At 40.2% G+C, this 18,930-nt stretch overlaps 1 protein-coding gene across 4 annotated transcripts in view; it reads left to right on the plus strand.

The window, feature by feature from the left end:
- LOC134529616 (ubiquitin carboxyl-terminal hydrolase 2-like) overlaps window positions 1-18,930 on the plus strand; it is a 161,773-nt gene that overhangs the window by 103,643 nt on the left and 39,200 nt on the right. For 3 of the 4 annotated variants that reach the window (XM_063363904.1, XM_063363905.1, XM_063363903.1), the window contains 2 exons: window positions 10,695-10,818; window positions 15,864-16,092. In XM_063363904.1, coding sequence (XP_063219974.1) covers window positions 10,695-10,818; window positions 15,864-16,092 — 353 coding nt within the window. Of the gene's footprint in view, window positions 1-271; window positions 545-10,694; window positions 10,819-15,863; window positions 16,093-18,930 lie in introns of those variants that run through there. The other variant, XM_063363906.1, reaches the window with a different exon arrangement.

Below are 18,930 nucleotides of genomic sequence, written 5' to 3' on the forward strand. Positions count from 1 at the left end.
GGACATACCCGAATACTCACGTTGGCAAGCCTTCTTTTCTTAAAATTAGCAAGAAGTAATTAAAAATACTTTAAAACATTGTATATGGTTGGTTATATTAGGTAAGTATAGCTACATTAAAAAAACTGTAAAATCATTTTATGGTTGCTTAGCAAATAACATTTTAATATGTAGCTATCCAGCACTAGGAAACCGTTTACATGATTTCACAGTATTTTTAATGTAGCTATCCTAACCAAATCAACCATCCATAATGTTTTGAAGTATTTATAATGTAGCTAACAACCTAATTGACCATTAGTTTTCATGAGTTGCATATTTATTTACAATAAACAAAAAAAAAAAAAAACCGAAGATGCACGATCGGGCGTTTGCCTCTCGTCTGTTGAAAGGCTTGCCAACGTGAGTATTCGGGTATGTCCAGAAGGATGAGTGAATCGTAGGCTTCCCGCGTTTCACCATTGTTGCTTGTTTACAAGAATGATTTTTTTTTTTTTTTTTCGCGACGTAGTTGAACGACTACATCACGTAAAAAGAAAATTACGTGAGTTCCTACTGTTCATCCTTTTTCCCGGTTTGTTAGGTCAGGTCAGCTACATTATAAATACTTTAAAACTAAACAACCATTAAAATTAATTTTTATTATTTTTAATGACCGTTCAGTTTCAAAGTATTTATACTGTAGCTGACCTGACCTAATCTACCTTTGTCCCGTTTTGTTAGGTCAGGTCAGTTACATTATAAATACTTAAAACTATACAAGTAAAATTAATTGATATTATTATTAATTTCCGTTTATTTTGAAGTATTTATCATGTAACTAACCTTACCTAATGGAAAATTTCTGTTATTTAGGCATTCACGCACACACGGCAAAATATAAAATGGCGTCTGTTGAATGATTACATAGGGCTTGTATTGCAAAATAAGAACGGCGATATCTCCAAAAGTAATTGGAATTTTTAATCTCCGCAGGCAGTTTTGAAAATAGGACGTAAAAGAGCATATAATGAAAGTTATTTCATATTTGTACGATTTTTTTGGCGCTAATCCGTACAATACAGATTTACCCAGTAATGTTTTTTTGCGAATAGGCAAGTTCTTCCACTCTTCTGTGAAACCCAAATTGTAGGAAATAACCCCATCTGGAGTGTACTTCAAGGCTCTGATGTCGGTAACACATGGATCCCCAGCTATTCTGCTTGGTCTGATAGAGCTATACACTTGAGCATGATCAAATCTTAATAAAAAAAAACTGTGAGTCAAATAATGAACTTCATATGGACTTGGATTTCTGTATGCTTCCCTGCAAGTTGCGATGTAGTCAGCTGGAACATTAATCGTCTTGTTTTTCAGCTTATTTTCTATCTTCGAGTGCATGGAGTCTGCCTCCATTTGTTTGTGTCCGACCTCCAGAAACTTTTGCCCTATCGTTACACACTTTGTCACCGATATCTGTAAGAGTGCATTGGCGAGAGTCATATTTCTGTTCTGATAGCAGCAACCATCACTATACAGTATCAATTTGTCGGCATCGTTCCTCAAATGTAGTTGCGACAAGATGAAGTTGCAAATTATTGTAGCAAACTCATTTGAACCAAGGCCCCTCTCAGTCTCGTTCCACAGATAACAGAAGCCATCTTTGGCTTTCAAATTGAAAACAGTAAAAGAAAACAATGGAAGTGCCAATATCGTAAAGAATGTATGATGTTCTACAAGGGGTAGGTACTCATGAGATCCATGCCGAAATCATTCTTGGCTCTTGACATTCTGAAATGAAGAATGGATAGCTAAATCGTATAAAATAGTTTAGACATTACCTCCAAAAACATTTTATATTATGGCCTGTATTACAAAAGTTTGAATAGTATAATTTATTGTAATAAGTGTTTTGTATGCATAAATAACCGATGGACAATAGTTAAAGTGTGAGATAATAATAAAATGTACCTGCTCCATATGTACAAACAATATCGAAACAACTAAAATAATATTTTAAAAACAATTAATAGACAGTGCAACAATAACACTGTGTTTTTTTACTAACAAAATGGAGTTATGTAGCCCATAGGGATTGTTTATTGTTATGATATTTGGAATGGTATTAGAACACATAACTGAGTATATAGTAGTACCAAAAACCAATTTTTGACAAAAAGTGGAGTTACGAGGTTTGCTAATTAGACCGACGATATGCATATATTCTTTGCCAACTCATGTAGAAAGTTCTTTTGTGCAGTGGATCTAAATCTGGTTTACATTTTTGTGCTCACACTTTCGCTCTCCGCCCGCGAAGATTTAATTTCCTTCATGTAATAATATTGTTGATAGTTGACGACGCTTCAGGTGGGAAATGCCTCCAAAGTTGAAAAAACAGTATATGCAAGTTTTCCTTGACGTTTACGCGAAAGATTTTCCGTGTATGATTAAATCTGGAAAAGGAATAAACTTCGCGTTTTGTTCGATTTGTAGGTGTGACATAAATATCGGACATGGTGGCAGAAGTGATATAAATGCTCACTTAAAATGTGCAAAACATGTTTCGAATATTATGAGTAAGGAGACGAGTTCAAAATTTCTTGACTACTTTGCTAGGAATGAAAAATCTGACAGTGCTGTGATAAATGCTGAATGTCTTTTCACAAGTTTTCTTGTGGAACATAACATTCCGTTAAGTGTTTCTGACCATGCCGGCCCACTCTTTAGGAAAATGTTCCCAAATACTGAGACCGCCAAGAGATACGGTTGTGGTAGAACTAAGTCGACAGCTATTATGCAAGAAATGGCTGCATCTGCCACCGAGGATATTATTTCTTTGTTGCAGTCTGTACCATTTTCGATAGCAACAGACGGCAGTAATGATTCAAATTCTAAATTATATCCTTTGGTAATTACATTTTACGATGAACATTTGAAGTCTGTAGTGTCCAAATTGCTTTCGTTGCCAGTTTTAAAGGGGGATGCCACTGGCCGAAATATTGGCAACCTAGTAATTTCAGAATTGGAACATTTGAATGTCCCTTTAACACACTTACTTGCATTTTCTGCAGATAATGCTCCAGTTATGCTGGGAAGCAAAAATGGTGCAGCTTCTGTGTTAAGGGAAAAACAAGAAGCGCTTATTGTAGTTGGGTGTCCCTGTCATCTGATTAATTTGGCAGCGGAGAAGGCAGCTGCTGGTCTCCCTTGTAATGTCCATGACATTTTGATAGATGTCTACTACTATCTTGAAAAAAGTTCAAAAAGAAAAGAAAAACTGCAGAAATTTCAGATGTTGCATAACAAAGAAGCACGAAAGATTCTTAAACACGTGTGCACTAGGTGGTTGTCTCTTGGAAAAGGTCTTCTTCGTTTTGTGGATCAGTGGGATCCTTTATTAAGTGTTTTTAAAGATGAGGTTACTGTTCAGAAGAGTGATTCATCTCTTCAAACATATAAAATTCCTAAACAAAGTACTAGTGCTGCACCCAAAATCCCCACGTCTTCAACACAAGTTTCGCCATTTCTAGTTGCCACTTCCAGTAAAACAGTAGGTCTATGCAGTTCTGATGTAAGGTAGCCTGATAATGAGAAGGAAATTAAGTCCAAATCAACTGAAGCTTCAAGATCAAAATCTGGCCTGTGTGCAAAAAAACGTGAAACACAAGACATTTCGACTTCATTTGGAAAGAAAAGAAAGTTGGATTCAGACAAGGAAAGTTTGACTCATTCTTCACCAGGTAATGCTAAGCAGAGCTTAAAAAACATAAATTCAAATATCACAAGGGAAGAAAAAATATTTATGTTTTTATCCTCACCATTGAACAAAGCCATATGTTATTTTTTGCTTCATGTGACACCTTCTTTTGATAAAGTAAATGTCATTTTGCAGTCAGCGACTCCTCAAATACATGTTGTCAGGAAATTACTTTGTGGACTTCTTCAGGAACTCTTATCCAAATTTGTCAAACCAGTAGCAATCAAGAACAAACAATTTCATGAAGTGAAGTATCACTTGCCTGGAAACCAGCTAGAAAATTCAGAAATAGTAGTTGGTTGTCAAACTTCAAGGGTTGTTGACATGTTGAGTGAAGCTGACAAAATTGTTTTTTTCACTTCAGTTAAAAAGTATTTGATAATTGCCTGTGACTATATGTTACATAAGTTTCCTCTAAACAAAGAAGTGTTGCAAAAAGCAGAAGTTGTAGATGTTGACAGGATTGAAAGGGCTTCATTTTCTGACATAAAATTTTTCCTGGAAAAATTTTCCTTTATATTGCCTGTAAAAGAAAATGAGAGTAATGACTGTGCAATTGACGAGCTACAAAAACAATTTATTTCACTTCAGCTAGAAGATGTATCTTCCATCATAAACAAGGAAGACAGAATTGATGCAAAGTGGGTTAAATTAAGTTCTGTTGTGGGTGCTGATGGACTGCCAAAATATGACAGATTAGCAAAAGTAATGCTCTCAGTGTTGAGTGTTCCTCGCAGCAATGCTGAGTGTGAGCGGGTATTCAGTCTCGTGACCAAGAACAGAACTAAGTTCACACCTCAGCTTTCAGACAAATCTCTAGAAAGTTTGCTGGTTATGAAATGCAACAAATCAGGTGTTTGTTATGAACAGAAATTTTCTGATGACTTTTTACAGAAAGCGAAGAAAGCTACTGCAGCTTCTCTGAAGAAGCAGTGATTTTATCCAGTTTTTTAAAGTGGTATTGTGAGTGTGTGCTACTTTTATGGACTGTTAGGAAATTTAAAACTCTAAATATGTGTTTAAAATTGTTTGACTTTAACTAAGAATCCACTTAATATTCAACCAAACACCATTATAAGTTTTAACACTTCTGGGAAATTAAGGTAAGTGTGACTTGAGTTGTATATCTTAGTATGTTTAAGTTTTAACTTGTCACAGTTCCTCTTTTTTTTCTTCCAGAATATTTATTTATTTGAATGCACATATTTTGTATGCCATTAAGACGATGCTCAACAGGTCATGATGCCATAAAAGGTTTGATAACATCTCTATAAGGACATCAGTTTTTACAGATACTTGTTCCAAAACTCCCGCGAGCATTTTACGCACTTTTTAAACATTTTTGCTTATTGTACTATTTGAGAATTTTAAAAGTTGGCAAGTCTGCAAGAGTGACGGAAGAATTTGTTCCGTTTGTTCAGAGGCAACATGAATTGACCACGCATCGAGGTTGTTTGCTGTGGGGCAACCGTGTGGTAATTCCAGAAGAAGCTCGCAAGCACATCCTCCAGACGCTACATGCTTGCCATCAAGGAGTGGTCCGGACAAAGGCACTGGCACGCAGTTACGTGTGGTGGCCTGGACTTGACCGAGATGTGGAGGCAGTCGGGCAACAATGTGAGATCTGTCAATCATCCCATCATAGTCCACCCAAGGCTCCCAATCACCCGTGGGAATGGACCAGGAAACCGTGGTCCAGGCTACATGTCGATTTTGCAGGGCCTATCAGAGGGCAAGTGTTCTTAGTCGTGGTGGACTCGTACTCGAAGTGGTTGGAAGTATTACCGGTAGCGGCCACAGATGCTAAGAGTGTCATAACGGCTATGCGTACGTTGTGTGCAACCCATGGTATTCCCGATGTTATTGTGAGTGACAACGGAACTGCATTTACCTCTGCTGCATTCATAAGTTTTGCAAGGAACAATGGTATTAGGCTGGTCAAGGTTGCTCCATACCATCCTTCGTCAAATAGTCAAGCTGAGCGAATGGTTCAGTCGATGAAGGAGGCGCTTAAGCGGTTGGATGGGGCAGACTTACCACACCGTTTGGCAAGGATGTTATTAACGCAGCATGTGATGCCGTGCGCAGCAACCGGAGCCTGCCCAGCCGAACTTCTCATGGGGAGGCGACTCGAACATGCCTGGACAGGGTGCATCCTGATTTTGTAGAAGAAATAAAAAGCAAGCAAGAGGATAAGACCAAACCAGTTCCTCCAAGGATGTTTGTTTCCCAAGACCTGGTATTCGCTTTGAATATGGGTAGGGGACCGAAATGGGTTCCTGCTGTTGTGGTGGGCGTAACAGGGCCCCTTTCTTATACAGTGTTAACAAGTGAAGGAGTTTACATGAGACGGCACATTGATAAATTGCGCCGTAGGTATGCTGTTCCTGGAAATGATGCTAGCAGGAGTCTTCCACAAGCAGGGGGTGAGAGGGTAGGATCCGCGGTAGGATCCTCCAGCGCTGAAGTGGAGCGGCAGGTAGGGGAGCACAACAGAGCAGAGCAAGGACAGTCTCCAGGGCCGCCTAACGGAGCAGAGCAGGGGCGACCGCCGGGGCAGCGGCCGCAATCACCAGAGGAGGAAGAAGAGTTCAGAGGTTTTGAGGCCAGCGCACCACGGCTTGTAAACCCACAACAGGGCCCTTGCCGTGAGGGGAATCAAACACACGAAGGCGATGTGTCTAGTAGTACCAGGCCTAATAGGGCAACGGTCAAACCAGGGTGGATGAAGGATTTCATCACTTAAGGGGGAAGGGTGTTATGTTTAGTGTTGTTGTGTTATGTTTAGTGTTGTTGATATGTGTCAGTTGGCACCCAGCATGAGAATTGTGGAGACAGAGGTTGGCACCCGTGTGGAGGGAAAAAGGACGAGCATCAATAATAGGACTCGGTGTATGTAAACAAGTTGATGTAATGAATGTGATGTGAGTGAGATAGTTAGTGATGTATTAGGTTGTAGAGCAATAAAATGAGAACTTATTAGCCCTATCAGTTAACTGTCAAACTGGTGGCCTCATACTAGTCCTTCTCGCCTTTATTTCATGCTCTTTAAGTGCTCTGAAGTTCTAAACTTTCACACTAGAACTGCTGGTAGCAAACCAACCCATGCTAACTCATACACAGCCCTTATTACTTAGGTACTTAAATATATCTACTTTGTACTGTTTTGTAGTTTTGCAAGAACAAAATTCATAATAATAACGGATGTGCCTTGGTCTCTAGCAGCACTTAAACTAGCCAAGCTTAGTGCAACCAACTTAGTGCAAATTCAATCATAAAGAACATTACTAAGCCATAGTTAAAACAATACAAATAAATGAATTTATTTTTAAATTAATAAAAAACTTTGAAAGTTTTTCTTAGTATTAAAGACTTCAAAAAAAATTGTATTATTCTGCTCCACCCAAAATCCTTATTATAATGATGGTGTTTTTACAGTGTAAATTTGACTTGTCAATGTTATCAGTCAAGGGTTGTGGTCACTGGCAATGAGGCGATGACTTCCAATTCACACACAGAACTTTTGCAAGGCAGTACAATGAAATGGCAAAAAGAGTTTAATTATTTTAACATCATACAACTAGCACTTCTGCAAGAGAGACTGCTGATTTTCCTTCTTTGTGATGATTCAAATTGTTTGCTAAGCAGAAAAAAATAGTTTCTATTCATGCCCATTACTTCCAAATTGTTAGCACAAAGTCATAACTTACCCAAAAATTACTTGTTAAAAAAGTGTTTGCCAATTGAACACTCATTATCATGGTATTCAACCCTATCTTGCAAAACAGACAAAATGGCTCAAATTAATATTCAAGGCTTTACTTAACACTTGCCGTGCCATAAAAAAAATTCTTAATTGCTCACAAACTAGTCAAGGCTCCACTGAAGGAAGTAGCATTATGGGGCATACGGTGTAAGTGCTTGAATACCCACAAATTTTAAACAGTTTGTCCATGCAGTGTCGTGACACTTAATTAAAAGTTAATAGACCTCCAGTTTAAGCAGCCAGTGCAGTAAATTTTCATGTTGCCATCTTGGAAACTAAACTAGCCAAATTTATGTGTGAATAAAAGTGTGACATTTTACTTTCAAATAAAGGCCTGAGATTTTTTAGTCGGACTCACATCCGCCACTCTCTTCTTCATCTCCAGCACAATGACGCGGTCGTTTTCTACAACAAAAACCACCAAAACGCATAATTTTTAATATAGTTCACTACTGTTACAACCTTTTCAGAAATGGTTTTAAACAATTTTCTTGACTACAAATCCTAAAAAAGAATCTTTCAAAATCATTCAGATTCTATAATATTTATCAAACTTGGTAATTAAACCTTAAAAGAACTGGAATCAGTTTTGCTGCAAAACAGAGCATATAAATACAAAATTTTACAGAAATCAATAAAATCATTAAAAACCCAAAAATAATCAAAGGTCAAAAAGTCTTACTAATAAATAATTAAAAATTGAAAGATTTAAACAAAATATGTGAATGGTTGACCACATAAACAAGTCTATCTCAGAGAAACTATAATTGTCGGTTCCTTCCCTTCGACCGCTCAGTCAAGGGAATTACTTCAATGAAGAATGTCCGTTACCTTCATGATAACATCCAACATGGACATTCCTCGGCATTAAGCACCTTTAAACCAGTTTCAATAAACATTAGTTCTTCAGAACGTCAATCCTGTATCACGCATCATCAGGCCTCGGTTATTTACTAGACGATGACCAGTGTGGTCAAGTTGAACATGAGGAAACATGTGACCTCCTGGTGTTTCGCAGTTCTGGGTGCCATCAGCGGCCCGCTCGCCTCAGGTCACTTTGGAGTCGTACTGCCCAAGCGATGACCTCATTTGTGACACAGCTCGCAATGTCGCCAACTCCACCAAAATGATGCTCTTAACAAGTTGTTACATTGTTTTGCGTAGTTCAGTTACCTTGTTACTGTCATAACTTTGGTGAGTAAATTAAAGTTCTTTTGTTCATACATGATTGGATCTACTATAATAGTAATTGCTAAATATTACTACACTTTATACATTAATATGTTATAGATATGGATAAATAATTAGAAAATAATAATATATAAAAATATGTCCATGCAACGCCGAACATAAAACATCAGTCACCAAGTGGCAATAACACTACAACACAATACCCTGTTCATTTTCTAGTATATGCAGTTGCTGGAATAGTTCATGTGTTCTTCATGCACACCTTCATGTTTTTGTCCTTATTTTCCGGATATCAACTATTTTATCCCTGTACCCATAAGATGCCAGCAGTTTTGTTTAAGCTTTAATTTATGCTTTAATTGTACATACGGTTACAGGCATACAATTGTTCAGTATTTTAGCTCAAACAGGTGTCCTTCCGTTCTTAAGAATAGCTCTTAATTAGAAGTAATTTTCCTAAACAATTCAATAGTATTCTATTGTTGATGTGTAATATGTTGGTAAATCTTCATTGTCTGTTAACTGAATTGCCCTTTAAAGATAAATGTCAAGTTGTGTATATGTATTTTAATCAAGGTGTGCATCATATCCTATAGTCCCATTAAATTCTTCATTATACTGTCGCGCAGCGTGGCAGCTCCTGATAGTGGAGACGCCCTTTGCTTAGAAATTCCTGTTTCCTGCCTGGTGATTGGAGACGCCCTTTGCTTAGAAATTCCTGTTTCCTGCCTGGTGATTGGAGAGGGGTTGCCTGGCTGGCTGGTTGTCCTCCTTAGTGAAGTTCGGGGGGGAGTATGTGGGAATGGCCTGATCAGGACTTTTCCCCACCGAGGGATGCCCTGGAGGTGACTGGTCGTGTCTCTTTGAGGGTCCTTAGCCCCGCCTTGTCGGTTGGGGTCGGAGGGGTGCTGGGAAGTATGCTTTGGGGGGAGTCGGGGCTGCCCCCCCGCTGTCTCCTCTTGGCTGCAGCTCGGTCTCGGGCTTGTTTGTAGACCCACGGGGCTGGGTCATGGGAATCACCCTCTACGGGGATTGGGAGAGGGTAGGTGGGAGGTGTGGCACTTGTGCTGGTCTGTGCCTGGGGTCGGTGGTTGACCGCTCTTCGGTGAGAGAAGGGCATCGGTCGGTTGTGGCTTACCCTGGAGACTCGGTGGCTGCGAAGGCGGCTGCTGGAGCTCGGATGACTGCTGTGCACCGGTCCCTCCGGGTGCTGCCGCAGGCTGCGTTGGCTAGGTGGCCAAGGTGTCCCGGGACTTCCCTCTCCCCGAAATGATACACTTCGTCTCAGCAGACTGGTTTATTCCCTCAAGTCACAAGCGGGGTGACAGCCTTCCCTTGTACAAGTTGGTTCTGAACTGTTTCAATACTCCTACTCTACGGCCTATAGATAGGCAGATCCTATCTGTCGCTATGGCACGGTATTGGTCTCGTGGCCGGGTGCTCGGCGCACGGGGTCGCCTGTAGCGGTTGACCGTAGTCCGACACCGTCGGCACTCGGGCTTCTCGCTGGGCTCAGCACTAGCAGCCTAGGGCCGCCTTATATGCCCCTCCTGAGGGCCGAAGGGTGACGTTGGAAGGAGAGGGATTCCGGGGATCTCTGGCCGCTTCCACGAACTCCAGCCGGCGGACGTGCCGTGCTGGCCTGGATGGTGAGGGGGTAGGGGGGGAGGTTGCGCGCGCACCCAGCTGGTTGGCATGGCAACCAAGGTCGCGGCGTGGTTTTCCTGGCAACGGGCGATGCGGCGGTGGCCAGGCGGTGCCGCTTATCACGGCCGGCGATGACGGCCCGCACATGTGTTTAGGAAGGAAGGGGCTGACGGCTTCGAGATTACGGACGTGCGCGGCACGTCGCACGTCAATATATTTTAAAATACTATGTATACAATAATCTTTGCACCCATTCAAACACTGCCATGGAATTAAACTGTTAGTAAATTTATATTTAGCAGCTAATTTGAAAAATATATATATAACCTAAATCGTTATTTGTTTTTGTTTCAGTGCTACATGGCGTCTGTTATACAGTGTCTGAGTAGTACCAAGAAACTAATTAACTACATACTAAAAGAAGATTATATATCCGAGTTAAATTATTCATCACCCATGAAAGGAGATCTCATGAAAGGTAAATGAAAATAAATTAATTCCACATTTTTAAGTACCTCGTGTAGAATTTTCAGAAAGGAAAGGGTTTCTATCATATCCTTGCAGTAACTTGTTCTTTCTAGAAAATGTTCAGCCACAGTATTCATCCATGTTGTGTTTGTAGAAAACTTAATTTGAAATTCATTATTAATTTAATCCTGATACAATGCAATGCAATATTCGATGGTTCCATTCGAAAAATTGTGTTGCTTATATCTAGATGCTAGAGCACACATAATTTTATTTTCTAACCATGATTTCACTGTGTCCGCTTGAAATAAGTCAGAATTTATTAAGCATAAACAATGCCAAAATATGTTTACGTATTACTAGTAGTATTCTATGCCTCAAAGCAGCATACTCGTCTGACCAGAACTTATGGCGAGACTGAAAAACTAACAGAAATAAGAGCACATATAACACAGCTGCACCTTCAGCACCTAAAGGATTGGATATGTAATTGCTTAAAGCAGTGTAATTGGTCTGGATCATAGCCTTTGGCAGAGCTTCAGGCAGAAACTGGGACTACCAGCAAAGAGGACACTGAAGCTCCCTAGTTCCTGCTGTTCTGGACAAGTATTACATGAAGGCAGCATGATGCGTATGAGCCAGAGCTTCTGGCCAGGCTGCAGTACAAAGCGAGTCTGAGAGCAAAGAGATCACTACAGTTCTCTACTGCCTGCTGTACTGGTCAAATGATTACATGAACTATTGAATTATTGATGTGGACTATCTTGGATATAAAGGGAAGGTAACAGTTTCTCTTTGTACATTTGTCGTCCCCAGGCCGTGGCTCCTTCCCGATCCCCGACGTGCGACTATGAATTTAGGTTGTAATTATTTTGGCCGACTAACTCAGTGAGAGGTGGGGTTCGTGCCTACTGTGGCCAGGACCGGGAGCTTGGGAGAGGGGGAGGTGATGAACAGGGCAGGAGTACGGCAGTGGAGATCGAACCAGGAAACGTCCGCTGTTAGTCTACAAGATGTTTTATTTAGTCCTTTTCCCTGAGCGTGCCTGACCCACAACGATGTTACGGGACACGTCCCCCGCCGCGCCGTGAACGAACGCAAATTGCAGGTCATCCACGAAGGTGCACTACTCCGCGACTGAAGATGTCGAACGTGGGAGCTAGCCGAAACGACGGTAGCGACGCTAGCAACGCGCGTGGCAGAGGGCCTACGGACTCGCGGAGCGCAGCGATACAGAACCTCCCTCGACGGCAGCCAAGCTGCGACTGACGACTCCCCGCCCCGCGCGACCGCAGCGCCGCGCGAGTTGAGGAAGGGTGAAGGGGGGAAAGCGGCACGGAGGGTCGCGTGTCCACTGTGGGCCAGGCGCGGCCCCTGTACAAAGCTACACGATTCAAACAAAACACATAACTACCCTATTTGAATACACAATTACAAGTTAAGTTTTTACAAATAATTATACAAAGATGTCCGTCCTTGAGCGGTCCAGAAGCGAAGTTAGGGCGCACGCAGGTGCGTCCCTAGCACGGAGCACTCACTGCACTGCACAGAGGGGTTAGGGGGAAATAGCCCCCCTCAGGTACCCGGCGGTGGGCAGAAACGGCCTCTAAGTCTATGAGGGCACGACGACTGTCGTCACATTGACATTATTTTATATTTTTCATTAATGATTCAAGAAATTTGATTTCACCATAAATACCAAGGTTTCCCTCACCATCAATCGGACAGATTGATAACTAAAAGAGAAAATTTGAATTTACAATGCATTCATTACTTCAAAAATTTGATAAAAAAAAAATGTTGAGTCTTTAATGGTTTTATTTGGTGGCATATCTGATAGGTACTAGGAATTTGTATCAGGTTCATAATCTGGAGCTATTTGTGATATGAATTTCAATATAAGTTCTTCTGGAATGTCATGGTGATTTAATACCATTTACTGTTTTTAAATTTTTAAATTTTTTTTTCATATTATTTGTAACGGTGTTGATTGTGAAAACGCACTACAAAATTGTGCCCATCCTAATTTCTTTTGTTCCTTCCACATCCTTTTAGCTATAGCTTGAGTTTTCTTTAGCATTATAAAATTGTCTAGCATAGCTTTTTTTATCATTTTTATTTGTTTATATTCACTTGTCATTAACTTTCTGGCGATTATGTTACAACAGAGTACTTGCAATGTTTAACAGTTTTTTTTTTTTTCATTTTTATAATTGGAATGAACCTATCCGCATCCTCGATTATAATTGTATAAAGTTTTTGATAAGCTATTAAAATGTTATTTGGGGTAGTATTGGGTAACAGTTTAGCGCAGAATTTTAAATATTGCTGATATTTTTCCCAATACGCTTTTTTTAAATTATACTGAAGGTGACTAGTTTCTTGATGATTACATGGTTTATATGTTGTTTGACTTCAACCGGGCCTGCGCCCCAGAAGCCTGGCCAGCCTCTGCCACCTTTCCCCTTGCCACCCCCCGTCCCACTTCCCGTACTGGCAGCCGCTCTGTCTTGAGTGCGTAGTCGGGTGGTTGTGTTTGAATAGCGCGCTGTAGCAGCAGTGCACCACACCCCTTTAACTGGAGATAAACTTTGTAATTCTTTTTTGCTTATTTTTCCCCAAGTGGCGTGTGACGGCAGATCGGCCGGGAGTGTTTTATGTACTTTAAGTAATTAATATTTAGTTAAGGCATAAACAACGAAAAGACGTACCGAACATGCACGAGGCGAACCAAAGTCCGCCGAAGCGGGACTGGTTATCTTTAATAATAAATTGTTGTAATTTTAGTTAATAGTTTTTATCGTGCATTAGGTGTAATCTAATTATTAAGAGTGTTTCATGTTTTACCTGTAGCTTCCTGTGGCACGTAATCGTAAATAGGTATAACGGTAATTGGTTCGGCGCGAAGATGCCATGTTAGGCGAGCAGAGCCCTGAGCTCACCCCAGTCCTTCACCAGCACCGACCGAGAGCAGACGCATCAGCACCCCGGGGACCTCACCGCTTGCCTGCACTGCTAAGTAATTCTGTTTAATCTTAATCATCTTAAATCTTTCGTTCGTAATTCCTCGGGGCTTCTGTCGATCTGTTTAAGTAATTGTACTAGTGACCACTGTAGTTCTTTTTATGCTAATTACCTGATTGTAGAGTGTGACCACGTGGTCAGGTCGCACCACGTGAACCGATTCGTGCCGCAGGCGTTGTGTGATACAATCAAAGGTGTAGGCGAAGTAGCAACTAATAAATCAGGTCATACTATTTTATTTGTATTTGTTTATTTCAACATCCTGAGTGTGACGGCGTGTGGGACTCCGTAAGAGCCCACTGCGTAGTTGAAGAGCGTACCCGACGCTGAGAGCGGACCAGTGGCGAATACTAGGATTGGCTTTAGGGGGGTTAAAATCACGCCTCATATGGGCGACGTCACGGCCCTGAAAAAGAGTCTCTCCCGGGTCCGTGCCCCTTGCACGGTGGCGCCCACAAATTAATCTCAGTACATGTATCGATGCGAACCCCCGCTTAACATAAGGACAGTTAGGCCTCGGCCATGTCATGTTGTTGTTATCATCATTGGATAATGGTCGCTCTCCGAATATCATCAAGTATTTGCCAATTTATATCTCCGATTAAAGTATTTGAGGTAAATGATATGTCTGTTATCGTAGGGTAAGTATTAAAGGGTCCAATTTTCATTGTTTTTTATTTAATAATATTAATATGTGAAAATTATCATTTAATCACCAAAAAAGGCAAACATTAGAAAACTAATTTAGTATGTTCCACGAGAAACAAGAATTCTGTACATAGTTATTGTCATGGCCCACATCTAAAAAAAAAGATCATGAAGAGGAAGAATTTTAGCTTTGCAATACATTGTTAAGTTTTTCATTATATTAATTTCTTCAAAATTAACTTCTCTTTTAGTTGGCTTCACTTAGAAATTGTGCATTATGAATATTTCAGTGTGTATGTAAACAATGTTTAAAAGTGTCTTCTTATAATAAAGAAATTAGTATTGAATAAGTGAATATAGTGCAGTGGAAAATGCCACATCTCCATAAAAATTATTCCCTTCTCAAGTATTATTGAATAATACTTTCAAAAGTTTAGCCTGTGAGAAGTTTCATGGGATAGATTTAAAAATTGCATGGCAACTTAAAAGGATTCAGAAAAACAATTGATTTTCTGAATCTGGTTTCATGTTCTCCTGTCAGATTTCATTTGAATGAGATAGTGCCTTTTCCAACAGACCAATTCAACTAACTAAAACACGTGGAAATTATCAGTTTGTAAACATTTAAGGAAAAAAAATTGTGATTCATCTGATGTAGCTGGTTAGTTATACGCATAGCGTTTGTGAGTCTGTGTACCTGTTCTTTGAATGATTCTTGTAATGGCGAAGATTTATTTAGCATATCTTTAACATGCACCATTGCTGGTTTATGCTGGTTTTCATAAAAACATCCTCATGAATAGACAACAAAGATAAAATACATAAACCAAATTCCTTCCACATAGTTTTCTGTTTTGTTTAAACATTTAACTTCTGATATGAATTAATTTGGCTTGTTCTCAGTGTGTTTATGTATTCAGCTTCTTTTTACATTCTGGAGGTTTTTTTTATAAGCCTACCAAACTAAACCAGCAATGCCATATGTCCAGGATATTATATTCAGTCTTTGTGTCTGCTTGATACAGTGATTATTCTCTTTTGTCCATTGATCGCTTCGTGTTGCCATGTATTTTTATTTACAAAAAACTTTTAATAATTGTGCAAATTTAAATTGTTTTGCAATATATACATAACATTGTGGCTTTTTTGTGTAATTCACAGTGGTGCAGTGGTCATATCGCTCGCCTATTAGAGTTAGCTTCCAGACTGGGTCGAACCTGGATCTTCACGCGTGGTACTTCTTATTTCTGAAGCTGCACGTTTGCATTGGCACTCTATTGTCGGGCCCCGTTCCATTTCATCCTAGCTGGATGCCCACATCCTTCCAGAAGTTCACCAATCAGGGGCCTGATGCCTGCACGCTCGTGCATGCTCGTGTTGCAGCCTTCAGCAAACTCATCCACGAGCTGTGGCGGGAGGTGGGCTCTCAGGCGTCCGTCAATCCAGCTGAGTTCAAATCGGTGTTTGTGCGCTTTGCGCCGTGCTTCAAGGGAAGCAGCGAAGAGGATGCCCAGGAATGTCTGCGCTACCTGCTGGCAGGACTGCACGAGGATGTGAACCGTGCCAAAGCCAAACCCTTCAGAACACTGCTAAGCAGCGAAGACAAGCTCAGGTGGGTCATCATCCTTGCTTCCCATTGTCATGTGCCCATGCCAAGGAAGTTGCCCTTGCTTCCCATTGTGTCATGTGCCTATTCGTAACATGACAACAGCACGAGGATGTGAACAGTGCCTAGCCAGGCCACTCAAGAGTGCTGCTGCGTAGCATCGTCATGCCAAGGAAGTTGCCCTTGCTTCCCTTTGTGTCATGTGCTCATTCGTAACATGTCTACTGCACAAGTGGTGCTGGGAGCTGTTGGTCTGAGTTTTATGCATGGGTTGTGTTTTTTAATGATGCATGGCACTCTCAGTCTTAGTAGTGCAGCTATGCCACCCCACAGAACCATTATAAGACATTAATTTTGAACATAGTAATTTTCAAAATATGCATATAATCAAAACCTGTATGTATGCAGTAAATACTCATCACTTCATGGACCCCTCTTTGTGAGCATGGAATCTGCACACTTTGCTGAGAAGTTTCAGTTGAAGGGCATAACATCAGCACCACTTCATATTTGAGTCAGTGACAAGGCAGTAGCAGCTGTTACTAGGACTTCCTAGTAAAAGCTTAGAGGCATTTGCAGTGGGCAAGGTCGAAGCGGTGACTGTTCAGGAAGGGAAGGGGGAAGATAGGAAATGTTGTGCTCAACTGCCTGTGCACTGACACCTTTTGCAAGCATGTTTAATCAGGTACACTGCCAATGAGTCACTTTCACTGTTTTTGTCAATGAAAATATATTTATTTTGACATAGGCAGGAAAAAATGTTATAAAACTGAGACTCAATATAGAATGAGAGGGGAAGTGTCTTGTTATTAAATAAAGTTGCTTCATTAAGCACGTTAATTATTTATGTCAAGTTTTAATGCACAGAGTAAATTCTAGTTTAATATTTAATAAAATAACATATTTTTGACACTGATAATTATAACCACACAATTTTACAGTTTAAAGGCGCAGTTATATTATTGTAGATGCTCTAACCCTTTTTTAATAAAAAAAAAACATATGTATACCATATCTGTTGTCAAACGATACAGTATCTACTTTAAATATGTTACGACTTTTTTGTGTTATGGTTATTGTTTAGCTATATAGGGGAAAGTTGCCCAAAATGGGGACGCTAACATATTTTTTGTCATAGATAAGAAATTACTAATGAATGAAAAAATCTCTTTAATTCAGTTTGTAGGTAAGTTCATGTATTATCATAAGAATTATGTATGTTAGTGCAAAAAAAATAATAATATGGAGAAGAAATAACTTGTGTTCCAAAATGATCTTCTACCCCATTTTGAACAACCAGTCGGACAAAACGGGGGTACCTACAACAAATAATTAGAATTTTGCACATTTTTATTAGAGGTTATTTAAATGTAACAATAAAAGTGAAAACATGAAACACTCATAAAAAGACACACTAATTTCAGCAATGAAATGCATTTTAGTCATTTTTAGTTTTTCAAAGAATATTCACACTGTAGATAGTCACACACTTGCTTAACTTAAGCTATTAGGCACAAAAGTCGCATATAAATGTGTCATTTTCTTCTTCAGCACTCGAACAGGCTTCATGCGCCCATCCTTGACAACTACAACACTGAATCCATGTCTCTCTATTCTTTGAATGGACGTATAGTTCATTACAGAATATGCAAGCCTCGTTTGTTTCTTTCTCTTCCTCCTCTTCTTCAGATGATGCTGAGTTTTCTACCTTCCTTTGCTTACTTTTTTTGATCTTAGGATTAGTAAATTTTTGAAGTCTTTTAAGAAGATTTGTTTTTTGTTTAACACATTTTTGTGTGTTCCTTTCCCGCTCTTCTACTTCCAGTTCTGCTTTGTAAGGGGATGAAGTCAGTATGACGGTTTTTCCTCTCCTCTTGTCATTCTTTGCTTTTTTAATGCGTTCTTTTTCCTGGGGAGGTGGCATAAGCACTTTTGGTGAAATTATAAAAGCTGAGCCACATGACCTAGTTGTTGATGGCTGGGACTCTTCCAATGTTGTAGATGTGGAAGTTGATGGCTGGGACTCCTCCAATGTTGTAGGTTTGGACGTTGATACCTGGAACACCTCCATTGGTGTAGGACTGGAAGTAGATTGCTGGGACTCCTCCATTGTGTTAGGCTTGGGAGAAGATGGCTGAGGCTCCACCATAGTAGGTCTGGAAGAGGATTGCAGAGACTCCACCATATAAGGCCTGAAAATAGAGGACTGGGACTTCAACATCATAGAACTGGAAGTAGATGGCTGGGACTTCAACATCATAGAACTGGAAGTAGGCCTAGATGGTTGAGCCTCCACCATCATAGAATTGCATGAAGATGTTGATGTCTGGAGTCCCGTTGTTAGTACTGTAGGACCACTGCTCCTAACATCTGTCATTTCCTGCTGTCCAAAACTGTCAGTTCTACCAAGTGGCTGTTCTGTAGTTTCTGATGGTGCAAATAGATGTTCAGGGAAAATATCTCGGTTCAAGGGATAAATCCCTGTTTTTTAAAATCCTTTTATTGCAGTTTGCACATTAGCTGCTCTAGAAAAGGCAGCATTGAACAGTTTTCCTATTTGATAAATTGTAACACAACGTCCAGGGTGATTTATCAGCCATTTTCTAACCTCTTGTTCATAAAAGGCAGAAAGTGGTGCCATGAATGACACATCGAGGGGCTGCATACGATGTGTTGTGTGTGTAGGAAAGGTCAACAGCACAACATTATTTTCTCAAGCAAGATTTATCAGTTCCAAACTCTTTGTATGGGAACTGTGGCCATCAAGGATTAACAACACTGGTTTCTGAGGTCCTGGGTTAGAAAACTTTAGAAACCTCCTGAACCAAGCAAGGAATGTTTCCT

This window comes from Bacillus rossius, chromosome 2 (genome assembly GCF_032445375.1).
Source record: "Bacillus rossius redtenbacheri isolate Brsri chromosome 2, Brsri_v3, whole genome shotgun sequence".
Lineage (NCBI taxonomy): Eukaryota > Metazoa > Arthropoda > Insecta > Phasmatodea > Bacillidae > Bacillus > Bacillus rossius.